Consider the following 24,204-nt stretch of genomic DNA (forward strand, 5'->3'; position numbering starts at 1 on the left):
GAAGATGATGTGCAACTTCTCTCCTTCCACAGTCTCCAGACCACCTGCTGCTGTTGCTGTTTCTCCCAGGAAGCAGACAAAAAGCCCCGAAGTTTCATTCCTTCTGTCTCATTCCTGTGTTTATAGCGTTCCAGGCATAGGGTTGTACCATTCAGGATGTTCCCCAGCCAATCCAAGTCTTTCTGGCCTCCAAGCTCTCTGCTTTCCTACTCCCCTGTGGATGCACTAGCACCATTCACAGAAGCTTGCTTTTAATTTTTTTTTTAAGCAACAGTTTTTTTCCTGTTCACTGCTCTGACCCTGCTCTTTGTTCCAGTTGCAGCTTCTATTGTATTGTTTTGTCTCAAGATGGATTGCTGCACAATTCCTTGGCAATTACCCTCAGGTGGAGCTCAAGGTGTATTGTTGTGGTCACGGTGTCCTCAAACTTTAGGAGTTTGCATCTCCTGAGACAGGTCTCAGTCCTGGGGAGGATGCAAGGCACAAAAAATATGTATGCATAGCACTCTGCTCCTTTGCAGAGTGCTCCCATGCTCAGCAAGATAGCCCAGAGAGCAGGAAGAACGGGAATTCTTGTCTATCCCTACAGATGTTTCAGTTTGAAAGGAAATCTAGCAACTACAGTTCACACCAGCTATATCACACATCCCTACATGACCCAGTTCAGGGCTAATTTATGCATTCACTCACCAGTAGAGGTGGGGGTTGAACCTCAAGCAGGCAGGTCAAGAACTGCACGGCTCTAGTCCTATAGGGTTTTCTCCAGCTATTAATAGAGTGTGGCTCTGGCCCTACATGATAGCAACACGCAGAATCATAGAGTTATAGCATTATGTGGATTGGAAGTGACCTTTGTGATCATCTAGTTCCAATCCCCCTTCTGCAGGCAGAGACTCCTCCCACTAGACCAGGTTGCTTAAAGCCTCATCCAGCCTGGCCTTTAAAGCTTTCAGGAAGAGGACATCCACAGCTCTTCTGGTCAACCTGTTCCAGTGTCTCACCACCCTCACAGTAAAGAATTTCTTCCCAATATCTAGTCTAAACCTACCCTCTTCCAGTTTAAAGCCATTTCTTCTCATCCTGTTGCTACATGCCCTTCTAAAAAGTCCATTCCCGTCTTTCCTGTAGGCCCCCTTCAGGTAATGGAAAACTTCTCCCTGGAACCTTCTCCAGGCTGAAAAGCCCCAGCTCTCTCAGCCTCTCCTTGTAGTGAAGGTGCTCCAGCCCTCTGATCATCTTTGTGACCCTTCTCTGGACCTGCTCCAACAGGTCCAACTTGATGTTGGTAACTTCTTCCATATACCATTTTTAAACCTGCTAACCTACTGTTTATACTGAACTTCTACCTGAACATGCAACCACAATTCAAAAGAAATTCTGCTTCTCGTAGCACTTCTTAGTTAAGAATTTTTTTTCCTTTACCTATCAAAATGCATTACTGATCTGTTCTCATCTATCACACTAAGCTCTTGAATTTTGGGGTTCTAGGAATTGTTGCTTTTTAAATATTATTTTGGAAAGGCTGATGCACTAAAAGGGATCAAATATATTTTTTAGTTATTTTCTTTCAAGAGCTTTTTATGTGCTAAGTGATTCTGGTGCCAATGGTTGAGAAAAAAAAGGCACACCTGGATAAACAAATGAACAGGAACCAGAGCAAGAAAGTGAATCACTCTCGACACTAGGCTGCCCTTAATTTCTTTCCATGGCTCTTAATAAGTACAGGCAGTGCCCACTGAACAATCTCGAATGATATTTGTTTTTTCACAGTAGACCCACAATTGTTTCAAGATCTCTTGTCACAGTGTCAAAGCCAGGCATCCTGGCTCCTATAGTTTTGTGGAAGTGGAGCCAAATATATTTGAAGTTCTGGACTTACTAACTGATTGGAAACTCAAATACTGAACAGACAACCCAAAATAACTCACAGACAATGAAAGCAACATTAAACAAGTGATGGACCAGCAAAAACAGTCACAGTCTTGTTTTGCATATTTCATCCAACTCAGCCCCAACTCCATTTCCCATTACCAGTACCATCACCAGCTACTCCTGGCCAGGAGACACCCAGGAAGTGAGTTCCTCTGACATGTTTCCTTATGTCTAGGCTGACCCTACCCTAGTGCATCTCTGTGTAGTTTACATCCTGTTGTCAGTTCCCAGGAGCAGAGCCCAGCATCTCCCTCTGCTTCCCATCCTAAGGATCTGCAGAGAGCAGTAAGGTCATCTCTCAGCCTTCTCCAAAATGGGCAACTCAAGTGTCCTTAGCTTCTCCTCATAGGACATGCCTTCAGCACTGTTACCAGCTAGGTTACCCTCCTCTGGACAAGGCTTGGATTTGTATCTCTGGGGGCAATCAGTAGAGCTGATCACAAGGCAGGTGGAAGCATGCACACCAAGTCTCCAGTATGAATCACTTCAACCTCTTAATTTTGTGAAGAATAAACAAGTGAGGGCAGTGTTTGATATCCATAGTTCTAAGCAGGGAAGGCAAAGGTTAGGCTATAGAGGAACTAGTGTATTTTTATTAATTTTTTTTTCCTCTGCCAACTCCTTCAGCACACATAGATGCATCCCATCGAGGCCCTCCCTAAATCCCTGAAATCCCTTTTGATAGTTTGCAGACTTCCCTGAGTGATTTTATCACTGCCTGCCTGGACTATCAATAACAGATAATAATCAGATGATCAAAACAGATCTGGGTGTTTTTTGGTGATGTCCCTGACCTGGGCCCCAGGGAGGCAACACACCTCCCTACAGGTCAGGTTTGCACATGGAGCCCTCCGTTCCTCTGAGAAGGGAATCACCTCCCAAAATTACCCTACTGTCTTTCCTGGCAGAGGCAATCTCAAGGCATCTGGGGAAAACCACCTCACCCTAGTCCCCCTAATAGGCAGATCCTACCTCATCTCCCCATTCACCTCCTCATTAGTTTCTAGCACCCCAAACCTATTGCTTAGGGGGACCTGGCGAAGTGGGGTAGGCAGGCAGAGGTGCACCCTTGAGTGCTGAAGGGTAATGTAGGGTGAATACCATAAAGAATAGTTCCCCGTAGGGTGATGACCCAGAACGAATATTACCCAAACAGTATAATCAAGATGGACAGTGTATTTTTAGGTGGATAACCCAGATGGCATAAAGATACCTAGTAAATTAAGAGGGAGTCATCTGTCACCAAAGGTCAAGGCTTGCCTGAAACTCCACACAGGAAGGTTCTCCAACAAGACATCCTTCCCCAGTGGTGGTCAGCCCTTAAATGGGGTCTGGGAGAGGTGGACAACAGAAAAAAACAACAACCAAACAAACAAAACAAAAACCACACACAACAGATTATTTCATTAGTTAAGCAAGTCAGTTGCAAATCAAGTTGCTGCATGTTAGAAAGCTCAGGCCAGCTTTTAACACCATCATATCCACCTATGTGTAAAGAGTTCATGAGATCTGTTGGGATACAAAGAATAAGCTTTGAAGGGGCACCAAGATTCATAACACGCTGAGGTGTTTTGAGCTGGAATTCTAGTCAGAAAGGAACAGGAGAGATGTCTGTGGAGCAGTAGATAGCACTGAGAAGTATGCTTATCCCTCATATTCATAGGCAATTATACAAACTTTTCCTCACTTTCCTCCAGGGAGGCTGAGATACTGTTCTAAGGAGTTGCGTTCAAGCTAAATGAAGCTGTTCCAGTGTTCCCAGTGATGTACTTGTCAATGTTTTAAGGGCTGGTTCAGCTTGGTTCTGTGATGATTAGTACAGGGACCCATGCTCCAGGAAAGGGGAAGAGGGAAAGGGAAAATGGAAAAGAGAAAAGGGAGCTGGGCCTAGAAACAAAACAGCAGCAACGATCTGAGGAGAAAAGCTAATTTACTAACTAAGATATCGGAAAGCAAAATAAAACAATATAATACAATATAATTGGAAATGAAGCTAATAAATCAAATGAAATGAAAGAGAGAGCGTCCAAGAACTGAAGGTCTTACGCTAAACACTGAAGGTTAGACGGCAGTGAGCACCCACTGCTGAGTCAATCCCAAAGGAAAGAGAATGTCCCATGACAGTTTTTATCTCTCCCTCTGAGCATAAAAACGTAAAAATACAAAGCAACATTAAGTCCTCTGGGGAACGTAGTCCTTCTCTTCTGAGACACATATACCCATAGCTATTGAAGATCCACAGAGCTGAAGCATTAACTCTTTAATTCTCAATGCACTACATGATGTTATGATGTGGAATACCAATACCAAAAATCATAAAACCATGACAGTACTTTTGCTGGAAAGTGCTGCTTACCACAACTTACTGCAAGGAGGACTTTTTTGTACTTCAGTGCCTTGCCTTTGTAGTCAGTCTCTATGATCTGAGAATATAATGGTGAGTGATAGAAGCACAAAAGACTGTTCAGTGGATAGAATCTCTTCCAAGCCAGTAGCAGTATTTCCAGAGCCAGGAAGGTCACCCTTCCAGTCTCTATCAACTCTGCTACCAGTAACCTCCCATTATCACATGCACTACCCTGTTGATTCATGTGTGCCATTTAGACAAAGACAAAATCCCAAGACCCCTTCACTGCAAAAGGCCTCCTGGCTGCTGAAATTCCAAATCCTTGGGTTTATATCCCCTAGTGCATGCCAGCAGCTGCTACTACTCAAGGTTTATTTGGCAAATGAAAGTCGTGGATGTTTTTCTCACTTTTGAATATCTCAACCCTTGCTAGAGGTAGGGTTGGAGAAGATGGCAGCTAGCAGACTCCAAAAGGTTGTAACTGGGAATTACCTTCCCTCTGTACATTTCTGCAGCGTGGTAGTAAGAATTCACATCATCAAACAAGGCCATCCCACTAATCTTGGAGATGAATAATTTATAGCAAGCATTGACCTGTATCTCTGAATGAAAGCAGTAAGACAGAAACATAAGAGGAAACCAAGGAAACCAAGCAACTGGCAGCAATTTGCCTGCAGAATAAACCACTGGTAATACTCACGCACATGTGAATACATATTTGACACCAAGGCTCTGGGTATCTGGTCTCCTTCTCATCTTTTTCTGTTCCTTAGAAAGATGCCTAAGCTTTACTAAATGAAGTTAGACCACAGACACTCTGAGTGTGTCATGCCTTCAGGAATCTGTGGCTCTGCCAATACCCATGAGGTTAGATGACAGGCCTCAATGGGCTTAAAAACTTAAGAGCTCTCGCTAGTCTGTGGCATTCTTGCTACTACTAGTGTCTCTTCACATGCCTCTTCCCAGAGATATTTCCAGAATTACCTGTGCCATCCTCCAACAGTGAGGCTTCTGCAACTATGCTGTCCTGATAGTACCAGAAGTCTTGGCTGAAGGACAGGGTCACATTTGTGAAGAAGCAACCCATCTTGTCTGTCTGAAATCCCAGAGAGAGGAAAGCAGGTCTGATCAATGCATTTATATCAGGAATTTCCCAAATGGGGCAGAAACAGCAATGCAGGGCTCAAATAAGAAAATAAGCACCAGATCAATCTGGTGACGATCCAGAAACGGTCCAGAAAAGGTGTAAAACATAAGAGAGAAAGTAAGTCCCAAGGCAGGAAACAGAAAATGAGAAAAGGGAAGGATGACACTTGAAGGCTAAAGGAATATACAAATGTGACACTTGAATAGTCTTGAGATTTTATTGTTTTGGGGCTTAGCTACTGTCTGTGACTGCAGAACCTGATCTTTTTTTTTTTCTTTTTTTTTTTCCTCACAAATCAAGCAGCAAGATAGAAGGTCCAAGAAGGCTGCACAAAGTCTATGACATTCATGGCCTTCAGCATGGAAAATTCTCAACTCCTGCAGTGTCATGTGGGTTTGCAAGATAGGGGCTTCTCACCAGCTCTTGTATCTGACAAAGGAATCAGCATCACTAGCATGTTGCCCATGTAAGAGGAAGACTTCTTCAGAGAAGTGCCCTCTCTTCTCTGGGTTTGGTCTTCTAGATGCTATGATACATTTAATTAACTAAGACCCATTCAATAGGAAAACAAGGCAGGCTACAGATAGCAGACAAGAATGTGGAGCAGGCACTTGATATACGCAGTATCGTAGCAGATACAGTAAGAGGCAGCGCCAGCAGACCTGTGGTCAAGTAGCCAAAACCAAGTTGTGATGCCATTATTGTTTCAGCTAACACTCCAGCAACTTACCACAACTGTCACTGAATGGTTTTCAGTTTCTGCTAAGCAGCTCACTGGTCAATAACTGAGACATCTTCTGACAAAAGCTCACATAAACCAACCCCTGGACAGCTTTCCCATAGGTGTATCTGTTTAGGAGAGCAAGGAAAAGAAGAGACATTCACACGAACTGAGAGAACACTGGGGCTTGCTTTGTGTAGCCTTAACAAACGTATTAATAGCTATTCACAATATATCACAAACATGGTAGTTGTACAGGCCCGAGACCCAATCTTTTAACAAGGTCAAGCTAGAACATTGAAATGATATAAGATCAAGAGCCTCGTGATAAAATTAATATCAGACTACTCTATTTTGGGAAATCAAATAATTTTAAGAATGTTTTGTTTTGCATCAGGGTTCAAAGACATACCATGGAATATTCTGGCCTGCTGTAAATAAAGTGGAGTGAATTTCCTCTGAGTTTCGTGATACCTGAACTCGTCTCTGAATGTACTCATCTCTGGTCAGAATTTAGCACAGAACCCATTTCTCCAAGCAGAATCCTTACCTGCCACATATCTGAAGTGGAAAAGTTTTATCTAGCGCATAAATCTTCACTGGTGCCTCAAAGATCACTTCAAATTTTGGCAACACTCTAAGGAAAAAGGAAAAACAGACAACTGTAGGAAAAACTGACCAAGGACAGCCTTTCCGTAGAATCAACATAAAGACAGACTGTGCTGGAATAAGAGACAGAAAATTGAGAAGGAAGGCAGTTAGAACATGAAAGGGAATATTTCCATTATTTCTTTAACAAATTTGCATCTAGTCCCTGGTTGGTTGTTCATTCAAAATTAAAATCCAAACATGCCAGGGGATTTTCAGGTTGGATGTTAGGAAAAACTAACTCATGCATAGGAAATTCTGCACAAATGTGCATGGGAACTTCTTCACAGTACAGATGATGGAGCACTGTGACAGGTTTCCCAGAGAGGTGGTGGAGTCTCCTCCTCTGGAGATGTTCAAGACCCGCCTGGAAGCCTACCTGTGCAAACTGCTCTAGGGAGACTGCTTTGGAAGGGCAGTTGGACTCGATGATCTCTAGAGGTCCCTTCCAACCCCTACAACTCTGTGATTCTCCAAAACAGTGGTTGAGCACTAGAACAATCTGCCCAGGGAAGTGATGGAGTCACTGTTCCTGGAGATGTTCAAAAAAAGTGTGGGTGTGGCACTGAGGGGCATGGTTAGTGGGAAATATTGGTGGTAGGTGGACAGTTGGACTAGACTATCTTAAAGGTCTTTTCCAACCTTAATGATCCCATAACTCTATAATAATTCTATAATTCTATGTCGATTTTCCCCAGCTTCAGACAGCTATTTGCACTAACTTCCCAGCAAAGATAAACTAAGTTTATTTGATAAACTAAGTGTCACTGGACTTCATATTATCTTGAAAACCCCATCCTAGTGACCTTATTTTGTCTGATACAGCCATCTACAAGAATCAGCTGTGTCAAAGGTCTAGGGCCTTGCACAGTGTTCCTTCTACATGATGATTGAAGGTTTGTCATGGTTTTATGATTTCTGTTGTATTATTGATTTTCTACATCATAACATCATGTAGTGTATTTTGAGTTAAAGAGTTAATGCTCCAGCTGCGTGGATCATTGATAGTTATAGATATGCCTGTCTCAGAAGAGAAGAACTACATTCCCCAGAGGACTGTGCAATGCTTTGCATTTTTACGTGTTTCTGCTCAGAGGGAAAGATAAAAACTGTCTGCGGTCACGGGACCATCTCTCTTCCCTTCAGAATCGACTCAGCAGTGGGTGTTTGTTGCAACCGTCCGCCTTCAGTGTTAGCGTAAGGCCTTCGGTTTATCGGACACTCTCTCTCTTGCTCATTTTATTTGATTCATTAGCCTCAATTCCAATTATGTTGTATTATATTGTGTTATTTTGCTTTCTGATATCGTATTTAGTAAATTAGCTTTCCTCCTCAAATTGTTGCCACTGTTTTGCTCCTAGGCCCATCTCCCTTCTCCCTTTTTCCCTTCCTCTTCCCTGGGGTGTGGGCCTGTGGGTCCCCTGCCTCAGTCATCACAGTACCGGGTTAAACCAGTCCACAAACTGTTGTCAAGGTCCCAGATAATCCCTTCTCCTGAGCATCAAATGATACTTTTCTCTGTGATGTTATTACTTCCTTCCTTTGTTCACAGGATGGTTATCATGAAATAAAAATTCAGATTCCTAGAATAGAGAGCAAAGTCATCTTTGCACTTCAGACATATCCCCCATGCACTCATACCATACTCCTCAACAGTAAAGCTGCCGTATGTTTTCCTATTGGTTACATTGATTACATATGTCCCCAGCAGTGGCTCATCACTTAGCTGGAAAGACAGATTGACAATACCTTCTTGAGGGACGACATTCAGCCACTGCTCTATGCAGTTGTTCTTGCGGTCCTATAACCACAAGAGAGAAAGAAGCAACTGTTCTAGCATCTCAGTGATCCACAGTCCATAGAAACTTAGCTTCAAGATTTCAGTGCAAGTTAGAAAGATAGCTAAGGGACAAGGTTTGGCATAGTGCAGTCAAGAAATTTTGAAGATAATATAGTGCTAGATTCTGCTGTTCGCATGTGAATCCTCTTCTACACTTACATTTAGAGAATGATGATCTCAAGGAAAGATCCTTTACAGTTCTAACATGTTAACATAAAGGTCTAAAATTATTTGTCTATAGTTTTGTACTTCAGGAGTAACTCAGACTTCCATTCAGATAACTGAGATCATAACATAACAAGTGCAAAAACAGGCATAGAGGCTGTATGTAGTATATTAGATTATTAAGATATTAAGTAATCTTGGTGTTCTACCATTCTACTTACAGATCTATAAAATCTACCATGAACTGTAAAAGAATAGCCTAGTGAAATGGCTGCCATTAACATTGTTGTAACATTAGATTTCAGTATCGCTCACCTGGAGAAACAGGGAAATCTAGGAGGAAAAGAAAAGTGCAAACATTAAAAGAGAGAAATGTGTGTCAGCAACACATACAAGGTACTTCAGATGGAGAGCCTTTTGTGAAGGGTGTGAAACTAGTGACTTGGAAATTTAGAGCACTAACAAGCAGTATAGAGAATGCAGATGTCACCAAAAAGGAGAAATACAGTGTGGATTCATTACAGTAAAGCCTGGAAGCAGGGAAAGGAAAAATCAACCTGAAGGTCACCTAGCACATGCTACTTACTTCCTGGCAGCATCCTCTATCAGGAAGACTCACTGCAAAAACCAATATAGATCTGGCCCAGCTGCAGTATCTCAAAGGAGTCACAGGGGTACATGATCCTGTAGCTTTGGAGGAACCTCCAGAGGTCATCTAGTCCAATTCCCTGGCTAAAGTTGATCTCATTAGAACAGATTGCTCACAGCCTTCTCTAGTTAAGTGCTGAACATCTACATCTCCAAGGAAAAAAATACCTTCTCTGGGCACCTGTTTCAACATCTGATAATCTTCAAAATGAAAGAGTTTTTTCTAAATGTCTCATCAGAATTTTCTATGTTCCAACTTCCAAACTATTCACTTCTCATATATGACAACATCACCATGTAAATCAGTATGTGCCATGCTTGTGCTTTAAGAACTATTTTATCAAGAGGAACAAGAGACATGTACATCATTTCTGTCTCCCTGAGTTACCTGCCTATCTACCTGAGTAGATTCTCTTTTGGACATTCATCAGAATGAATGCAGGGGACAAGGAGCAGTTAGAACTTTAGCAGATAAGCAGAGGAAAAAGGAAGTAGGATTAACAGACAGAATAGGGAGCCTCTTCCATAAAACCCAGGGCTGGCTTACTGAATCATTAAACACAATGAAGTCCTCATCCAGACTCACAATATGAAATTTCACTGAAGTCAAGGAAATCAGGGAATATATTTGTTACATCCCGATCCTTCCCTGAAGACACCTACTCTTTCTGTTTCTTCAGGTCCTGTCTCCATTGTACACATCTGACAGCATTTACATGGACATTCTAAAATAGCATGAGTAAATGACCTATTGTCTACTGTAGTGTCACAGACACCACAGATTGGACATTACAGGCATTGAAAATATCATTTCAACAAGAGATGTCTTCTCAAAAACTTCTGCTAGGGCCTTCAAGGATTTTCAGGCAATTGCAGTCTTTTCATATGATTTTATCAGCAAAGATTCTAGGACCTATGCTTGCTCTCATATGCAGCTCTCACCTGTTTCCCCTGGTGTATAGATGGGCTTGTCCATTTGAATGAAGGTGCCACTACTTGCCTTGTGGATCAGGACCTTTTTCTTCTCCTTGATACTGACCCCTTGATAATCAGTTTGACAGTGGCAATCGCCTCTGTTCCATCAGCTAGAGGTGCAACCTGTACAAAGACAGAAGAGCATGAAACCACCAAGTAATAGTACTTCTGTGGACCCTTAGCAGGAACTGACAGTAAAGTGGAAATTAAAGAACTAACGAGTTACTCTTCACCTGTGCCCTTCAATACCTGGATTCACATGGTATTGTGATCTCACTCAGTCCTACACTAAATCAGGAGGTTTCACCTATGATCAAATCCATCCTTTTTCCCTCTGCTTAAGTAACTTCATCTCTGGAGACAGGAAAGGGAGTGTCAGGAAGATAAGAAAATACCAGAAACATGGGAGATGGTAGCACAGAATCAAAGAACCGTCACTGAGCTATTTGACATTGCATCAAATGCTAGGCTTTCAAGACTATGCAGCATGTACAAGTAAGAAAGCCAGATCAGAATGCCAAAGGATCTTTATGGCTCCTGCAACAAAAGACCACAGCCTCAGAACAGAATACAGTGTATAATAGAAGGGATATTACTTAGGGGTAACTGTCAAATTTTAATTGTGCAAATGGTCATCAACAATGAATGACCTGCAAGGCACTATTTAGAAATAACAAGCATATCCCCTTACATCCAACTGCTCCTGAGGGCTGAGCTGCTTCCTAACTACAGGTCCGACAGAAACTGTAGAGTATGTTGTGCCAACCACCGTTTCCTTGTGATTTACCCATGGAGCTGCACAAGTCTTTCAGAGAATCATAGAATGGTTTGAGTTGGAAGAGACCTTAATGATCAACTAGTTTAAATCCCCCTGCCATGGGGAGGACCCACTAGATCAGATTGCCCAGGGGTACATCAAGCCTGGAAGAAGGGCTAAAGCTGCTTAATCTTGCCTGGAATAGAGGAGAAGGAATCAAGTAGTGTGGTAGTTTTTAAGAAATGTGACTTCAAATGAGATCAAGTTAGATCCAGAAGGGCAATTCAGTGCTGACCAAGAGATACTGTCCTCGGTTTCACATCCATAGGAACCATCTACTCTCATTCCTAGTAGGCTCGCTCCAAGGCCAAGTAGAGCCTCTCCTTGTCAGCACTGGCTTTTACAATTCCTGGTTTTACAGTTCTTGAGGAGATGTAATTTGCCTAGGGTGGCTCACCCAGAACTTAGATGAAAGTCTTCTCCTTTTGAATGTTCCTTCACGTTAAGAGGTCATGTCCTGCAAAGTGTTCCAGGATCAGCTTTACTTGAATCTTTGCTTCATAACAGGTGATATGGAGGCAGGCAACTTGAATGGATGGGTAGCAGAGATCTGCAGGAATCACCAGCAGGATGAAGGAGGGAAGGGGAAGGGAGGGGAGGGGAGGGGAGGGGAGGGGAGGGGAGGGGAGGGGAGGGGAGGGGAGGGGAGGGGAGGGGAGGGGAGGGGAGGGGAGGGGAGGGGAGGGGAGGGGAGGGGAGGGGAGGGGAGAAACTGCACTGAAATGAAATGAAATGAAATGAAATGAAATGAAATGAAATGAAATGAAATGAAATGAAATTAAATTAAATTAAATTAAATGGAGCCACACAACTTTGTTGATCAGTGACCCAGGACAGGTTCGAATCACCTGTGCTTTACATCCCTTTGTTTCAACTGGAGATGAATTGTTGCTGAGCAGCCAATAGGAAGAGCTCATCCCTGCACACACCAGGCAGTGTTGTGATTCAGAATAGAGGCTCAGTAGTTCTGAATCGATTTTCTCCACACACTGTTAAGCTTGAGAACATGGAGCAACTCTCTGCAGGTACATGAAGAAGCACTATATCAACACCAGCATCAGCAATCATCCACTAATTAGCTTAGTAACTTTGCCTTTTCTCTCCCTGCACATGAATAAAATGAAAACATTCACTGATCAGAAGAGATCTCCGCTAGTCTTTCTGCAACACCTATTTTCAGTAGCATGAATGCAAGGAGGGCGTCTCAGAACAAGAGCTCTTCAGTGTTCATGGCTAGGTTTGAAGGTTGAAAGTATAGAGATGTCATCTGTTTTTGCTGTTTTTGAACATGTGAATCACTTTCAAACTCACAGATTAAACAAGGGAGTACTGTCACAATGTAAAGTATCTGTTGTGAGTGGTGTATGGATTGCATTAACTCATGAACTACATCTCTGGCTTATGTGAAACATTAAGTAGGGTGAGCTGAAATGTGACAGAAACAGTTCTTATAGTAGAGACAGCTATGGTGCTGTGCCTGAAAATATTTCTCAGTTGTGTTTAACAGTGCTGATGCAGCATAATCTTTACATACGTAGGTTCTAACATGACATTAATCAAGTAGGCAGTTGGGATCTTTTTGTGTGTCAAAATCAGGCTCCAGAACACCTACAGATTTCCAGTTAATCTGGGATACCTGCTCCTAAGCCTCCCAGTACACTTATTCCAGCTGAGGATTGGAAGACTGACCTCCATTTAACTAACACCGGAGAGCAACTATGCATTCTGTTACACACAGAAGAAGTTGGTGTCTGACCTGTTGTGAATTAGTCTCATTCTAGGTGAATTTCATGGCTCATCTGGACCTCTGCCAGTTAGCTTAATTAATTCTCTCAGAGGATTTCAGAAATCAGCTCTGAGTCAGCCTAAATCAGTCCTATGCTCCAAGGCAAGAAAGACTTTCATCCTTTCTCTTTCAGTGGACACATTCTTCCCATCCTTGTAATGGAAGGTCATGTTACTGAGAACAATTTTTAAATCACTCTACAGCTTAAAGCATTTTCATGGAGAAAACACCAGGGAGGTCTTCCATAAAACAATAAGTCATAGCCAGAGAGGGACAGATGTTGGCAGACTTCTAACAGAAGCTATCCAAAAGCCAGCACTGAGGAGAGCTTTCTGACCCTGTCCCACCATGTTCCTCCTGCAGTGTTTGCCCAGGTGCGTTCTCTGTTCCTTTCTTGACTTAGGCAAACCCAGATCTTGGTCACAGCAGCATACATTTGAAGGACATGTATTGAAGGCACTGACTGGCACAGGTGTCACAGACCTGACCAACGTCTCTGAAATGCGGCATACAGCAAGTTCTTGCACAGTTTCTAGTTCTGGAAAGGATCTATCCTTCATTACAATGTACTGTATTCATCTGGAGCAAAGGACATACATAGTGGCAACACAAAACCTGCCCTCCATAGATTGTTAGAATACAAAATGGAAAGGAAGGAACAGGAAGTTAGTAAAGGCCACATATATGATCAAGAAAGAAAACTTTCATGGTTCAGATTAAGGACTAGGTGCAATGATACTTTGGAGATCGCTCTAATGTATTAATCTCATTTAAGAAATTATGAAGGCAATAATATTGAGGCTCTCTGAGAAGAGCACTGGGAAAGCGCTGATGTCTGCATACCACTTCAACAAGAGACTGAGCAGAGGAGAGAAACTTATCATTGACCAATTCCTGGGAGGGTTCAAGGCTAGGTTGTATGGGACTTGGAGCAACTGTAAAAGATGTTCCTGCCCATGGCAAGAGGAGTTGGAACTAAATAATCTTTAAGGTCCCTTCTAACTCAGATCATTCTATGAATCTGATTCTATCGTTTTCTTTAAAGAACTAGATCTATTACAGAGCCAGTACTGCAGAATCAGTTATCAAAGAAAAGGAATCACTCTTCAGTTTTCTTTGTACTCATAGCCATCTTCAGAAAGGCCCATGGCCTCTTCCATTGTTGTGCCCTTTCATTTGTAACCACAAACATAATGATCCAGATCACTGACATTCCAAGCTCACTTCCTACATACACACACACCATCTATAACTAGTGTAGCATCTTCTTTGAAGACAAGTGAATTTGATAGCATTGTATTCTGACAGTGAAATATACTTCTGCATTAAAAATTTTTCACAATCCTTGTAGGGTTTTTAAAACTTGTGAGGCCAGATGACATGTTTCTGCAACCTGACTAGGGAGTTCTCAGAAGAATCTGTCTCTAAAACCAAGATGGAGCAATACACCCACTTTCTGGTGCTTTAACAGGAGAATTTGTCCACTACACTAAGGCCAGGCATGGAACTGAGAACACACCTGGACAAACACATCAAATGGAGCAGAAACCATCAGGGTCAGAAAGACTAAAAATAACATACAGGAAGTTGTTCCATGCATCTCTCAGTGCTTGGCTCCTATGCTGACACCATCCAAAGATCTTCAATTTGAAGACAAACACAGAAACCTTTTTCATTACTCAAAGGAAGCTTATAACAAAATGGAGAGCAGCCATTTACATGAGGAGCCACTCCTACTGTGGAAGACATCCAAAAATCATCACTGTCTGAATAAAATCTTGACTTTTAATTCTTTAACGGTATCAGAGAAACTGACTTGAACTGGCTTTTCTACCGAGCCCCTGAAAATAAATAATATCCTAGCACAGAGGAAGAAGGGTGCCCATTAAAATTATTATTATTATTATTCATAATGAAGAAAAAAAAAACCTGAGGAGGAATACTAATATTTAGACTATCTGTAGAACTTACATCTGTGTTTTTTCAATATTTACAATGCCAAAGAGAAGACAGATTAACTACATAGACCTTGAAGAAACAGAGGCATTGCATTGGTTTCACATTGGTCAGTAGCTAAGCTCCACCATAGCACACTCTCACTCTTGTTCTCACCCCCTCTCCTCAGAAAAAATGGGGAAAAACACAATGGAAAAAAAGGTCATATGCTGAGGTAAGGAGAGGTAGATAACTCAGTAGTTACCGTCATGGACGAAATAGACTCGAGCATAAGTGAGATTTACATAAGGTCTATTGCTAATTGTATACTAGAGCAGTGAGAACTAAAAGTATCCTAGTAATATTCTCTCCCCCCATCCACCCTTCTCCACCTCCTCCCCCTGTGCAGCACAGAGGAATGGGAAATGGGGGTTACAGTCCACTCTGGCCAGCAAGAGCTGGCTCTGATCTGATGTGGGGCACCTGATGGGATTTCCTCACAGGGACCACCCCTGCAGCTTCCTCCTCTACCAAAACCATGCCACATAAGGACAATACAGACACACACACACACACACAAAATAAATAAACAAAATAAAAAAGAACTTCCTCAGAGCTGTGTAGTGACTCAGAACTGGGTCCAAGCAGACAATTTAAATGCTCAAGGCCAAGCAGATACTTCCTCCAGAAATATTTACTTCTCACAGACTGGGTCCCGATAAGGAGTCCCCAAATCACTCACAGCAAATTAATTGGGACTCAGTCACTGTGAAATAGGTCTCATATTTGGGGCTTATATGGCAAACTGAGTGGGGTGTGACTTGCTTAATCTGTGGATTTTCTGGGGAAAGGAAAAGATGTGATTGATCCTGAAATTGAATAGAGGGAATATCTGATGGCCAGATTCACAAAGGCAGCTAAGTACTTAAAATAAATACATGGAGGGAAAAGAACAGGTCGTTGCAGATGAGCTTTGTCAGAGGTAGACATCAGGAAGATTACAACTGTTAAGAAGAGTTTTGGTCAACTTCTTCCAAACTCAAGATTGGTGCATCCTTAAGAGTAAGAAATAAAGCAAAGAGATAAAGCAGGAGATCTGCACACATGAGCAAGGAGTTCATAGATAAACTCAAAAGGAAGAAGAAAGTTTATGAAATGTGGAAAAAGGACCTGGTCACTTGGGAGGTTTAGGGTTAGGGTTAGCAATGCTGTCAGAGCCTGCAAGGATGCAATGGGGAAAGCTAAGGCACATTTGGAATTAAGTCTGATGTGAGAGGTCAGGAGCAAGTAAGGCATTTTTTAAGCATGTCAACAGAAAAAGGAAGACTAGGATAAATATTGTTCAGGTGAGTGCCCTGGTAATACGGGATGCTGAAAGGATGGAGATGCTGAATACCTTCTTTGCTTCAGTCTCTACTGATATGACTGAAAAATCATAGGAAATCCCAGACCCTGGAGGTAAGAGAGTCCAGAGAAATATGAGTTATCCTTGGTTGAGGAGAAGCTGGTCAGACATCATCTAAGCAAAATGGACGCAAATCCATGGGTCTTGACAGGGTGCACCCATTACTGCTGAGGGAGCTTGCAGCAGTGATTCCCAAACTGTTCTCTATGATCTTTGAAAGGTCTTGGAGAATGGTAGAAATGCCTGAAGACTGGATGATAGCCAGTGTCACTCCAGTATTCAAAACAGGCAAGAAGTAGGATCTGGGCAACAGCTGTCCGCGTAACGTTCATCCCTGGAAAGGTGATGGAACAGCTTATCTCAGATGTTATCTCCAAGCACTTGGAAGAAGATTATCAATAGTAAACAACATGGATTTACCAAGGAGAAATAATATTTGACCTATATGGTAGCCTTCTATGATGTCATCACTGGCTGGGTAGATGACTTCAGCAAGGGTTTTGGCACTGTCTCCCTGAACATCCTTGTAATGCTTAGTAAGCGTGCAATAGATGAGAGGACAGTGAAATAAATCGAGAACTGGGTGAGTGGTATAGCTCAGAGGGTTGTGATGAACAGCGAAGAGTCAGGTTGAAGGCCTGTAACTACCAGTGTTCCCTAGGGGTCAGTACAGGGCTCAGTCTTACTCTACATCTTCATCAGTGGTCTGAATGAAGGAATGGAGCCCACCTTCAGCAAGAACTGCAACACAGAAGGAAATTCTTTACTTTAAGGGTGACAGAGGACTGGAACAGGCTGCCCAGAAACGTTGTGGAGTTTCTCTGCAGATATTCTAGAGTCATCTGGATGCTTTCCTGTTCAACCTACTGTAGGGAACCTGCTTTGGCAGGGGGGTTGGACTTGATGATCTCTAGAGGTCCCTTCCAACCCCTACAGCTCTGTGATTCTTCAATTCCTTTCTCACTTTCTCTAAACAAACAAACAAATATATAAACAAAGTACAAAATCCACTGGCTTCTCTATCTTGCCATTAGACAGAAATTTCAGTCCCGTGTTTTCCCTGCATTAGAGATTTTTAAACCCAAAACAAATAAAAGGAAGTCTGCATTTCTGTGCATTGTCTCTCCTTGATATGTCACTATAGCCATTTCCTCAATTTTTCTTTTTCACCCTCTATCTTTTCTTCCTTTCTTCTTCCATTCTTTCCTGAGGTCTTTTTATATGAGTTGAAGAAGGTCATAACTCTACATGGTGGCCTTTTGTTCCATTTGTTTTCACTGATAGTAGCAGAGCACTTAAGAATCAGACTGATTGCTTCAGAACTTTGTATTAGCAGCAGGAAGCAAGCTAGTAGGCACAAGGCTATGGTCCAAAACAGATACTCCCAGTGACTGAAGAACTTCTGAAGATGTAATTGATTTCATATGAGTGTTAATTGTTATAACTTGGAGACAAAAGTGTTCACATATTATCTAATTGCTATCACAGAAACAAAGTGGGACCAACTGCACAACTGGAATGCTATGTTTCAAGGGCTACAAGCTTTTTAGAAGACATAGGCAGGGTAGGAGGTGCAGGGGAGTTGCCTTCTGTGTTTAAAGGTAAAAAGACTATGAAGAAATAGCCGTGATAAGGTTCAGAGCTTGTGGGTAAAATTTAGGGATTTGACCAATAATAAAGGACATCTGGTGGTGGGAGTCTACTACAGGGTGCCTTAATAAAGGGAGCCTGTTGACAAGGCCTACTTGCTTCAGCTACAAGAGATGTCATGCTCGCAGTCTTTCATCACAATGGGGAATCCCAAGCATCCAGATGTCTGCTGGGAAAGCAACTTGGCAAGCTGCAAGCAATCCCAGAGTCTCCTGGAGTCCACTGAGGATAAGTTTCTGGCCCAGGTACTGGACAGACAAACCAAAGAAGTGTTACTGGACCTGGAGCTCACCAGTGCAGAGAAGATCATTAAAGAGGTTGACATCAGAAGCACTCTGGTCTATAGAGACAATGTCCTGGTTGAGTTTGTGATCTTGAGAAATATGAGCCTGGTAAAGAGTAGGCTTAGGGCCCTGAACTTCTAGAGAGTTAAATTCTGGCTGTTTAATGAATTATTGGATGAGATCCTCTAGGAAACTGTCATTAGGTACAGAGGAACAGAAGAGAGCTGAGAGCACAAGAGCTCTCCAACCCCAGCATAAGAGATTAGGCAGACAAGGCAGGAAACCAACATGGCTGAGCAAGAATCTGATGGTCAGGCTGAGAGAAAAAAAGAAAAGTATAAGAAGCACAGAGGGGATGAGTGGTGTCACGGTGTTATCCGTGACAGTGACCCAAGGGAAAGAAAGAAAGAAGGGATTGAGGAGAGGGAAAAGAAAAAAAAAAACTGTGTCAGTGGCCGCGCGGCCTCCCAAGCAGGGCCACACGCTCCGGGGGGAGGAGGAAACAGAAGGAAGAGATGGGTCTACAAGAAAACAACGGCACGATCTGAGAAGGAACGGTAACTTTACTAAATCTAATAAAATTGAACAATTGAGAGTGAGATAAAATTTCCAAACCAAAAGCTGTGAGCTTACGTTAAGGAGGAAACTGCAGGGGAAGCACGCGGGCTGAGCCTCCACAGCAGCCCTGAGGAACACACCCAGGCAGAGCGCCGCCTGGCATCCGGTGCGGAGCTCCGCCCCTCCCCTCTGCTGCTCCCCCAGCATTAACTCCTTCACTGCTGCGTGATGCTCTGATGTGGAATACCGGCATCAAAACCACAAAACCACAAGTGGTCTGGGAATAATACAGGGATTAGTGAGGGATGTAAAAAACAGAAGTGTGTCTGCTCTGATAAATCATGGGAAGGAAGAACTGGCCTCAACAGACATGGAGAAGGCTGATGTACTCAACAAGTTATTTGCATCACTCATAATTGCCAGTCAGGCTTACCATGCCTCTCACATCCCTGAACTTCTAGGCAGGGCTCAAGGGAGCAAGATCGTTCACACTGTAAGAGTAGAGCAAATGAGAGATCTCCGCATGAGACTGAATTGTATATGGAACCAGACAACATGCATCCCAGGGTTCTGAAGGAACTGGCTGATGTGTCTACCAAGCCACTTTCCATCACATTTGAAAAATCATGGCTGTCAGGTGAAGTCCCCAGTGACTGGAAAAAGGGAAACATCACTGTCACTTTGAAGAAAGGGAGAAATATAGACCCAGGGAATTACAGACCCGTGAGCCTCACATCTGTGCTTGGGAAGATCATGGTACAGGTCCTCCTGGAAGAGATGTTAAGGCACATGTGAGACGAGGAGGTGATCTATGACAGACAGCACAGCTTCACCAAGAGCAAATCATACTTGACCAAATTGATGGCCTTTTATGATGGAGTGATGGGACTGGTGGACAAAGTAAGAGCGATTGATATTGTCTACCTGGACTTGTTCATAGCCTTTGATATGGTCCCACACCACATCTTTATCTCTAAATTGGAGAGATATGGATTATTAAAGCCCAGAAGACCAACTCTATCCTGGGATCCATCAAAAATGTTGGCCAGCAGGGCAAGAGAAGTGATTGTCACCTTCCCTTTGCCCACAAGGCCCCAGCTATACTACTGTGTCCAGGTTTGGGGCTCCTAGTGCAAAAAGAAGTAGAGCTGTTGGAGTGCATCCAGAGGAGGGCCATAAAGATGACTGTGGACTGGAGCACTTCTCTTATGAAGAAAGGTTGAGGGAACTGGGCTGATTTAGCTTAGAGAAAGCTCCAATAAGAAGTCATTGTGGCCTTCCAGTACTTTAAAGGATCTTATCAACAGGAGAGAGACTGACTTTTTACATGGTTGGACTGTGATAAAACAAGGGGGAATTACTTTAAACTAAAGATTTTAGAAAATTAAATGTTAGGAAAAAATTATTTACTCAGAGTTTTGGGACTGTCGATAGTGTATCAATGGAAGGAGGTGGCAATCTCTTGGCCTTGGTCAGCAGAAAGCCATGGAAGCAGTAAGAAAGTAGAAAGATGAAGGAACATGGAAGCAACACCCTAGTACCAAGAAGTACATGCTGACCTTGTGTGTTGCTGATTGAGCATGTTGTTAATCATGACTGGGAGAATCACAAGGGGTAAGCTTTGGGGAGTGAAAAATTGCAAGCCTTTCTTGCTGGGCTCTATAAGCTACGCTGCAACTAAATAAAGGGTCTTCAGCTGTTATCGGAGTCTATGCCTTAATCACCACATCAGAGTGTGGTAAAGTTTTCCTCTTGCCTAAGCATGTGTGTTAATTCTCCACTTGAAGGTGTAGCTGAGATTGTAGCTGAGATGATCTGCCACATGTAGATTCTGAATGCTGCTTCTCTGACCTGTGGTGAACTCATTTAGAACATGACATAAAGAAGTTAGCCATGTAAAACCATGAATGTTTTTCTATCAGTTTACCTTCCAGAATGCTAAGGCCAGACATACCACAACTAGTGCAAAAAGGAGAACATGGTCATCCTTCTATGCCACTCACAACTGTAAGTCATCTGTGAAGGTTGCAGCCAGCACTGAAAAATCTTGAACTACTGTGTGTTCTCTCTTTTTTAAGACTGCCTCTTCTCCACCTTTCAAAAGTTGTCTGGAGTACTCTTATGCCTGTGACTCCTGAAGAGTTCCTTTTTTTCCTTTAACTTATATTACATATGTAACTTTCTGTATATACCTTATACATACTGCCCTTATTTATCAAAAGATAAATGACTGGACATTCATGGAAGAGTGGAATAAGGGAGATTAGGAAGTTCAAGGTCTTGTGCATTTTTGGCTTTTGATTCCTTGGGTGCACAGTGTGACAGGCAGCATTTACTGCTTACAGCTCAGATAGTGTGGGATATTCCAACCTGACTAATAGCCCTTTACCACAAGCTCACAGTCAATATCTGCAAGAACTTGTTATCTTTCACTCTCCATTGCCAGCTTTGAGCCACTCTGTGTCATCCTTATTCTTTGTTTTTATTGTTCCATCACTGTGGGAAACTGCTCTAATACTAACTATGTAGGTATGGAGCTACCCATAGATGTAACTGTATCAAAGAAACACTACTCCTGAAGTGTAAGTCAGGACAGTTTAAGTTTGTGAGGCAGTACCAACAACTGCCTAAAAGACCTCATTGGGTTAATCTTTGTGAACCCTGACCCACTCTTTTATCTTGGGAGAATCTTATGAAACAGAACCCCAGGGGTCAGGCAGTTAGTGAATTACTATTTCATTACAAAATGCTGGTCCTGAGATAGAAAGGGAGTTCATATTTACTCAGTTGGTAACAAGATTCTCACTGAGTATAGCTTGCTTATTATCTCTTGATGTGCTGTTTCCTATAGTCTTGTTATGTTTATATTCTACTCAACCACCTAACTTTCAATACCTTGAAAATCTGACATCATCTCAGTAAGTATATATTATGATTTTAGTATAATGTGTTAACAGAACATTCTAAGATACTATAGCACATCATTTCCAAATGCTTTCCAATGATTTTTCACTTTCTCAGTTTCTAACACAATCCTTTTCTGTGAGTACAGCATTCTCTCTTTCTCCCCACTTCTTTAGATCTGTGTGCTTGTATCTGTAGTAAATTGATTTTGTCTAAAGAGAATTAACAGTCATTAGCTGATGATATTTTGCTACTGAATCTTTAAGATTGTGAGACTGACACAGCTAATTCTAGAACAGCATGTCAGTTGAGAGTTTGCTTTCCAGACTGAAGTTTCTCATAGTCTTCCAACAGACATCACAGAGACCATGATGAAATGGGCAGTAGGTCAATGAGACGTCAGCAGCCCTCACAGAGAACAGATAGTTGTCTAGAAAAGACAACAACCCAATGTCTGTGAGATGTGCCAGTGTACAATGCAGATGCTACCTGACCAGCAGTGGCTAAGCCTGATCCCCTCCATTTGGATGTAAGGTGAAAAAAATACTACTGAGTGGTTGTAGAAGGCACCAGGTACCTGTTAGGGAGTGCTGACTTCCTGGTTTGCTTGTTTTTGTTTTGTTTTGTTTTGTTTTGTTCTTGTTTTTGTTTTTTTAATTACATCTGCCTCTTATATCTAGTGCAGCTCTTCGTTACAGGGTGGAAGTAAAACTGATAGTTAAGGCCAGACACTCCATAGGACTGACACTGCTGAGGAAGGCCTTCTCATAAAATTGACATTGCAGACATAGTATCAGAACACAGATGCTAAAGGTGTTAATGCACTTCCAAGCAGATCTGAATGTGCAGCAGTTGATTTAGTACACTGATCATGTTCCCCAGCACTCAAGACTACAGGTCAAGAGAGGGCAGGATTGTAGTGATCAGTGTGGCAAAATTAGGTATGAAACATTCATCAAAATGGTTTTGCCACGGAACTCTTGCTTTTATGTATTCATCATGCCTTCTGGGTTCCTTGTAAGTAGCAGCAACACTTTATGATCTTTGCACCATTTATACTGCCTGTGAACAAAGGCTCAGGGACAAGTGGAGGTTTATCACAATTTCATTTGACGTGTTATAACCTTATCTCCAGCATGGGACTGTTGCAGTAAGAAACCTATACAATACCTGCAAAGTTTTTCTGTTCTCTGTATCACCTCTTGAGTTTCAGCTATGTTCTTGGTTTTGACTCTGTGAATATGCAACTGCCTTCTAACTCCCAGTCTTCTGGGAAATTGTGAAGTTTGTTATAAACTAATATTTAATTTCTCCTCACAGAAGTTAGAGAATAGTGTATATAAAAGGGAGAATATCTTAGCTCATATAAAATTAATATATTCACAGGTAGTTTTAATTGTTGTAACAGAGTGCATCCTATTCTTCATTTTGGTAATTATTTGGAAACTTAAGAATTGACAACAGTACCAGAGAGGGACCAACTGGTAGTTTTGATCTTGATAATAACTCATTTCAAGGGAAACCTTGATCAATTCATAACTTGGGAAAAGGATGACTTACAGAAGGGATCAGGGGAATACCCTGTTAAAATTTGAGTGAATGTGACAAGAAAGTCAGTCAGAAGTACCTCAGACTGTCATATTCAATGCCTGTCAGGTGATAACCTGTGGAAGTTTAACCACTCAATGACAATTGAGTAATGAAAATAATTATCTCTGTCCTGAACCAGGTATGAGTAAGGGATCCCCTTGTAAAGGATGGAATAATGTATAGTGGATTACTGCATATCAAGGTTGGATATATATACCTGGGCTATTTGATGCCTCGTGGGCTTATACACTGAAAGATCACATTAGTATGTTTAAGGGAGTTGCCCAATAAGATTGCTAGCCCTTATTAGGTAATCCAGTGACAATAATGATTAACAAGTCTGATAATCTTGTTAATATCACTTTTGGCCCTGGAATAGACGTACATGGAAAAGATCCAACAGCCAGATTCCAAATAGCAGTATGGGATTCACTCTCAGATAACACCCAGAACGTCCAGGATGGAATAAACATAGTAAAGGGGTGTAAGATCTTCCGAAAAACCCTACAATTGTAACAGTTAAAGGGATGAAGTATCTTAGACAAATATTTGAAATTGAAACAGGATATGGGGACAGTAGTTCCTGGGTAGAGGAGATTAAGTATACTGTCCAGAGTCTCAATGATAGCAATTGCTATGCCTGTGCATCAGGTCAGCCCATAGCTCAGGTGGTAACCCTTGCCACTGGGGTGGACCAAAGATCCCCAAGGTATGTGATCAAGATTGCCCTGTACCAAGAGAAAACCACCAGGGGAAATGGAGCCCGCAAATCTCTCTTTCTCTCTTTTTTTCCCTCCAATGCCTGACATAGATGTCAGGATCCCTCCTGCGTTCTCCATGGCTGTAGGTAAT

The 24,204-nt window shown here is 42.2% G+C and overlaps 1 protein-coding gene across 1 annotated transcript in view; it reads right to left on the minus strand.

Moving 5' to 3' along the window:
* Window positions 1-2,223: 2,223 nt before the first annotated feature.
* Window positions 2,224-24,204, minus strand: part of LOC136051430 (alpha-2-macroglobulin-like protein 1) — a 31,231-nt gene continuing 9,250 nt past the window's right edge. Inside the window, 11 exon segments of the mRNA XM_065740872.1 lie at window positions 2,224-2,346; window positions 4,299-4,355; window positions 4,772-4,881; window positions 6,202-6,275; window positions 6,698-6,782; window positions 8,437-8,596; window positions 9,116-9,133; window positions 9,996-10,048; window positions 10,391-10,492; window positions 10,495-10,546; window positions 11,638-11,675. Coding sequence (XP_065596944.1) covers window positions 2,224-2,346; window positions 4,299-4,355; window positions 4,772-4,881; window positions 6,202-6,275; window positions 6,698-6,782; window positions 8,437-8,596; window positions 9,116-9,133; window positions 9,996-10,048; window positions 10,391-10,492; window positions 10,495-10,546; window positions 11,638-11,675 — 872 coding nt within the window.

Source organism: Cyrtonyx montezumae, unplaced genomic scaffold, assembly GCF_038088225.1.
Source record: "Cyrtonyx montezumae isolate F1298 unplaced genomic scaffold, pur_monq_1.0 scaffold_3, whole genome shotgun sequence".
NCBI lineage: Eukaryota > Metazoa > Chordata > Aves > Galliformes > Odontophoridae > Cyrtonyx > Cyrtonyx montezumae.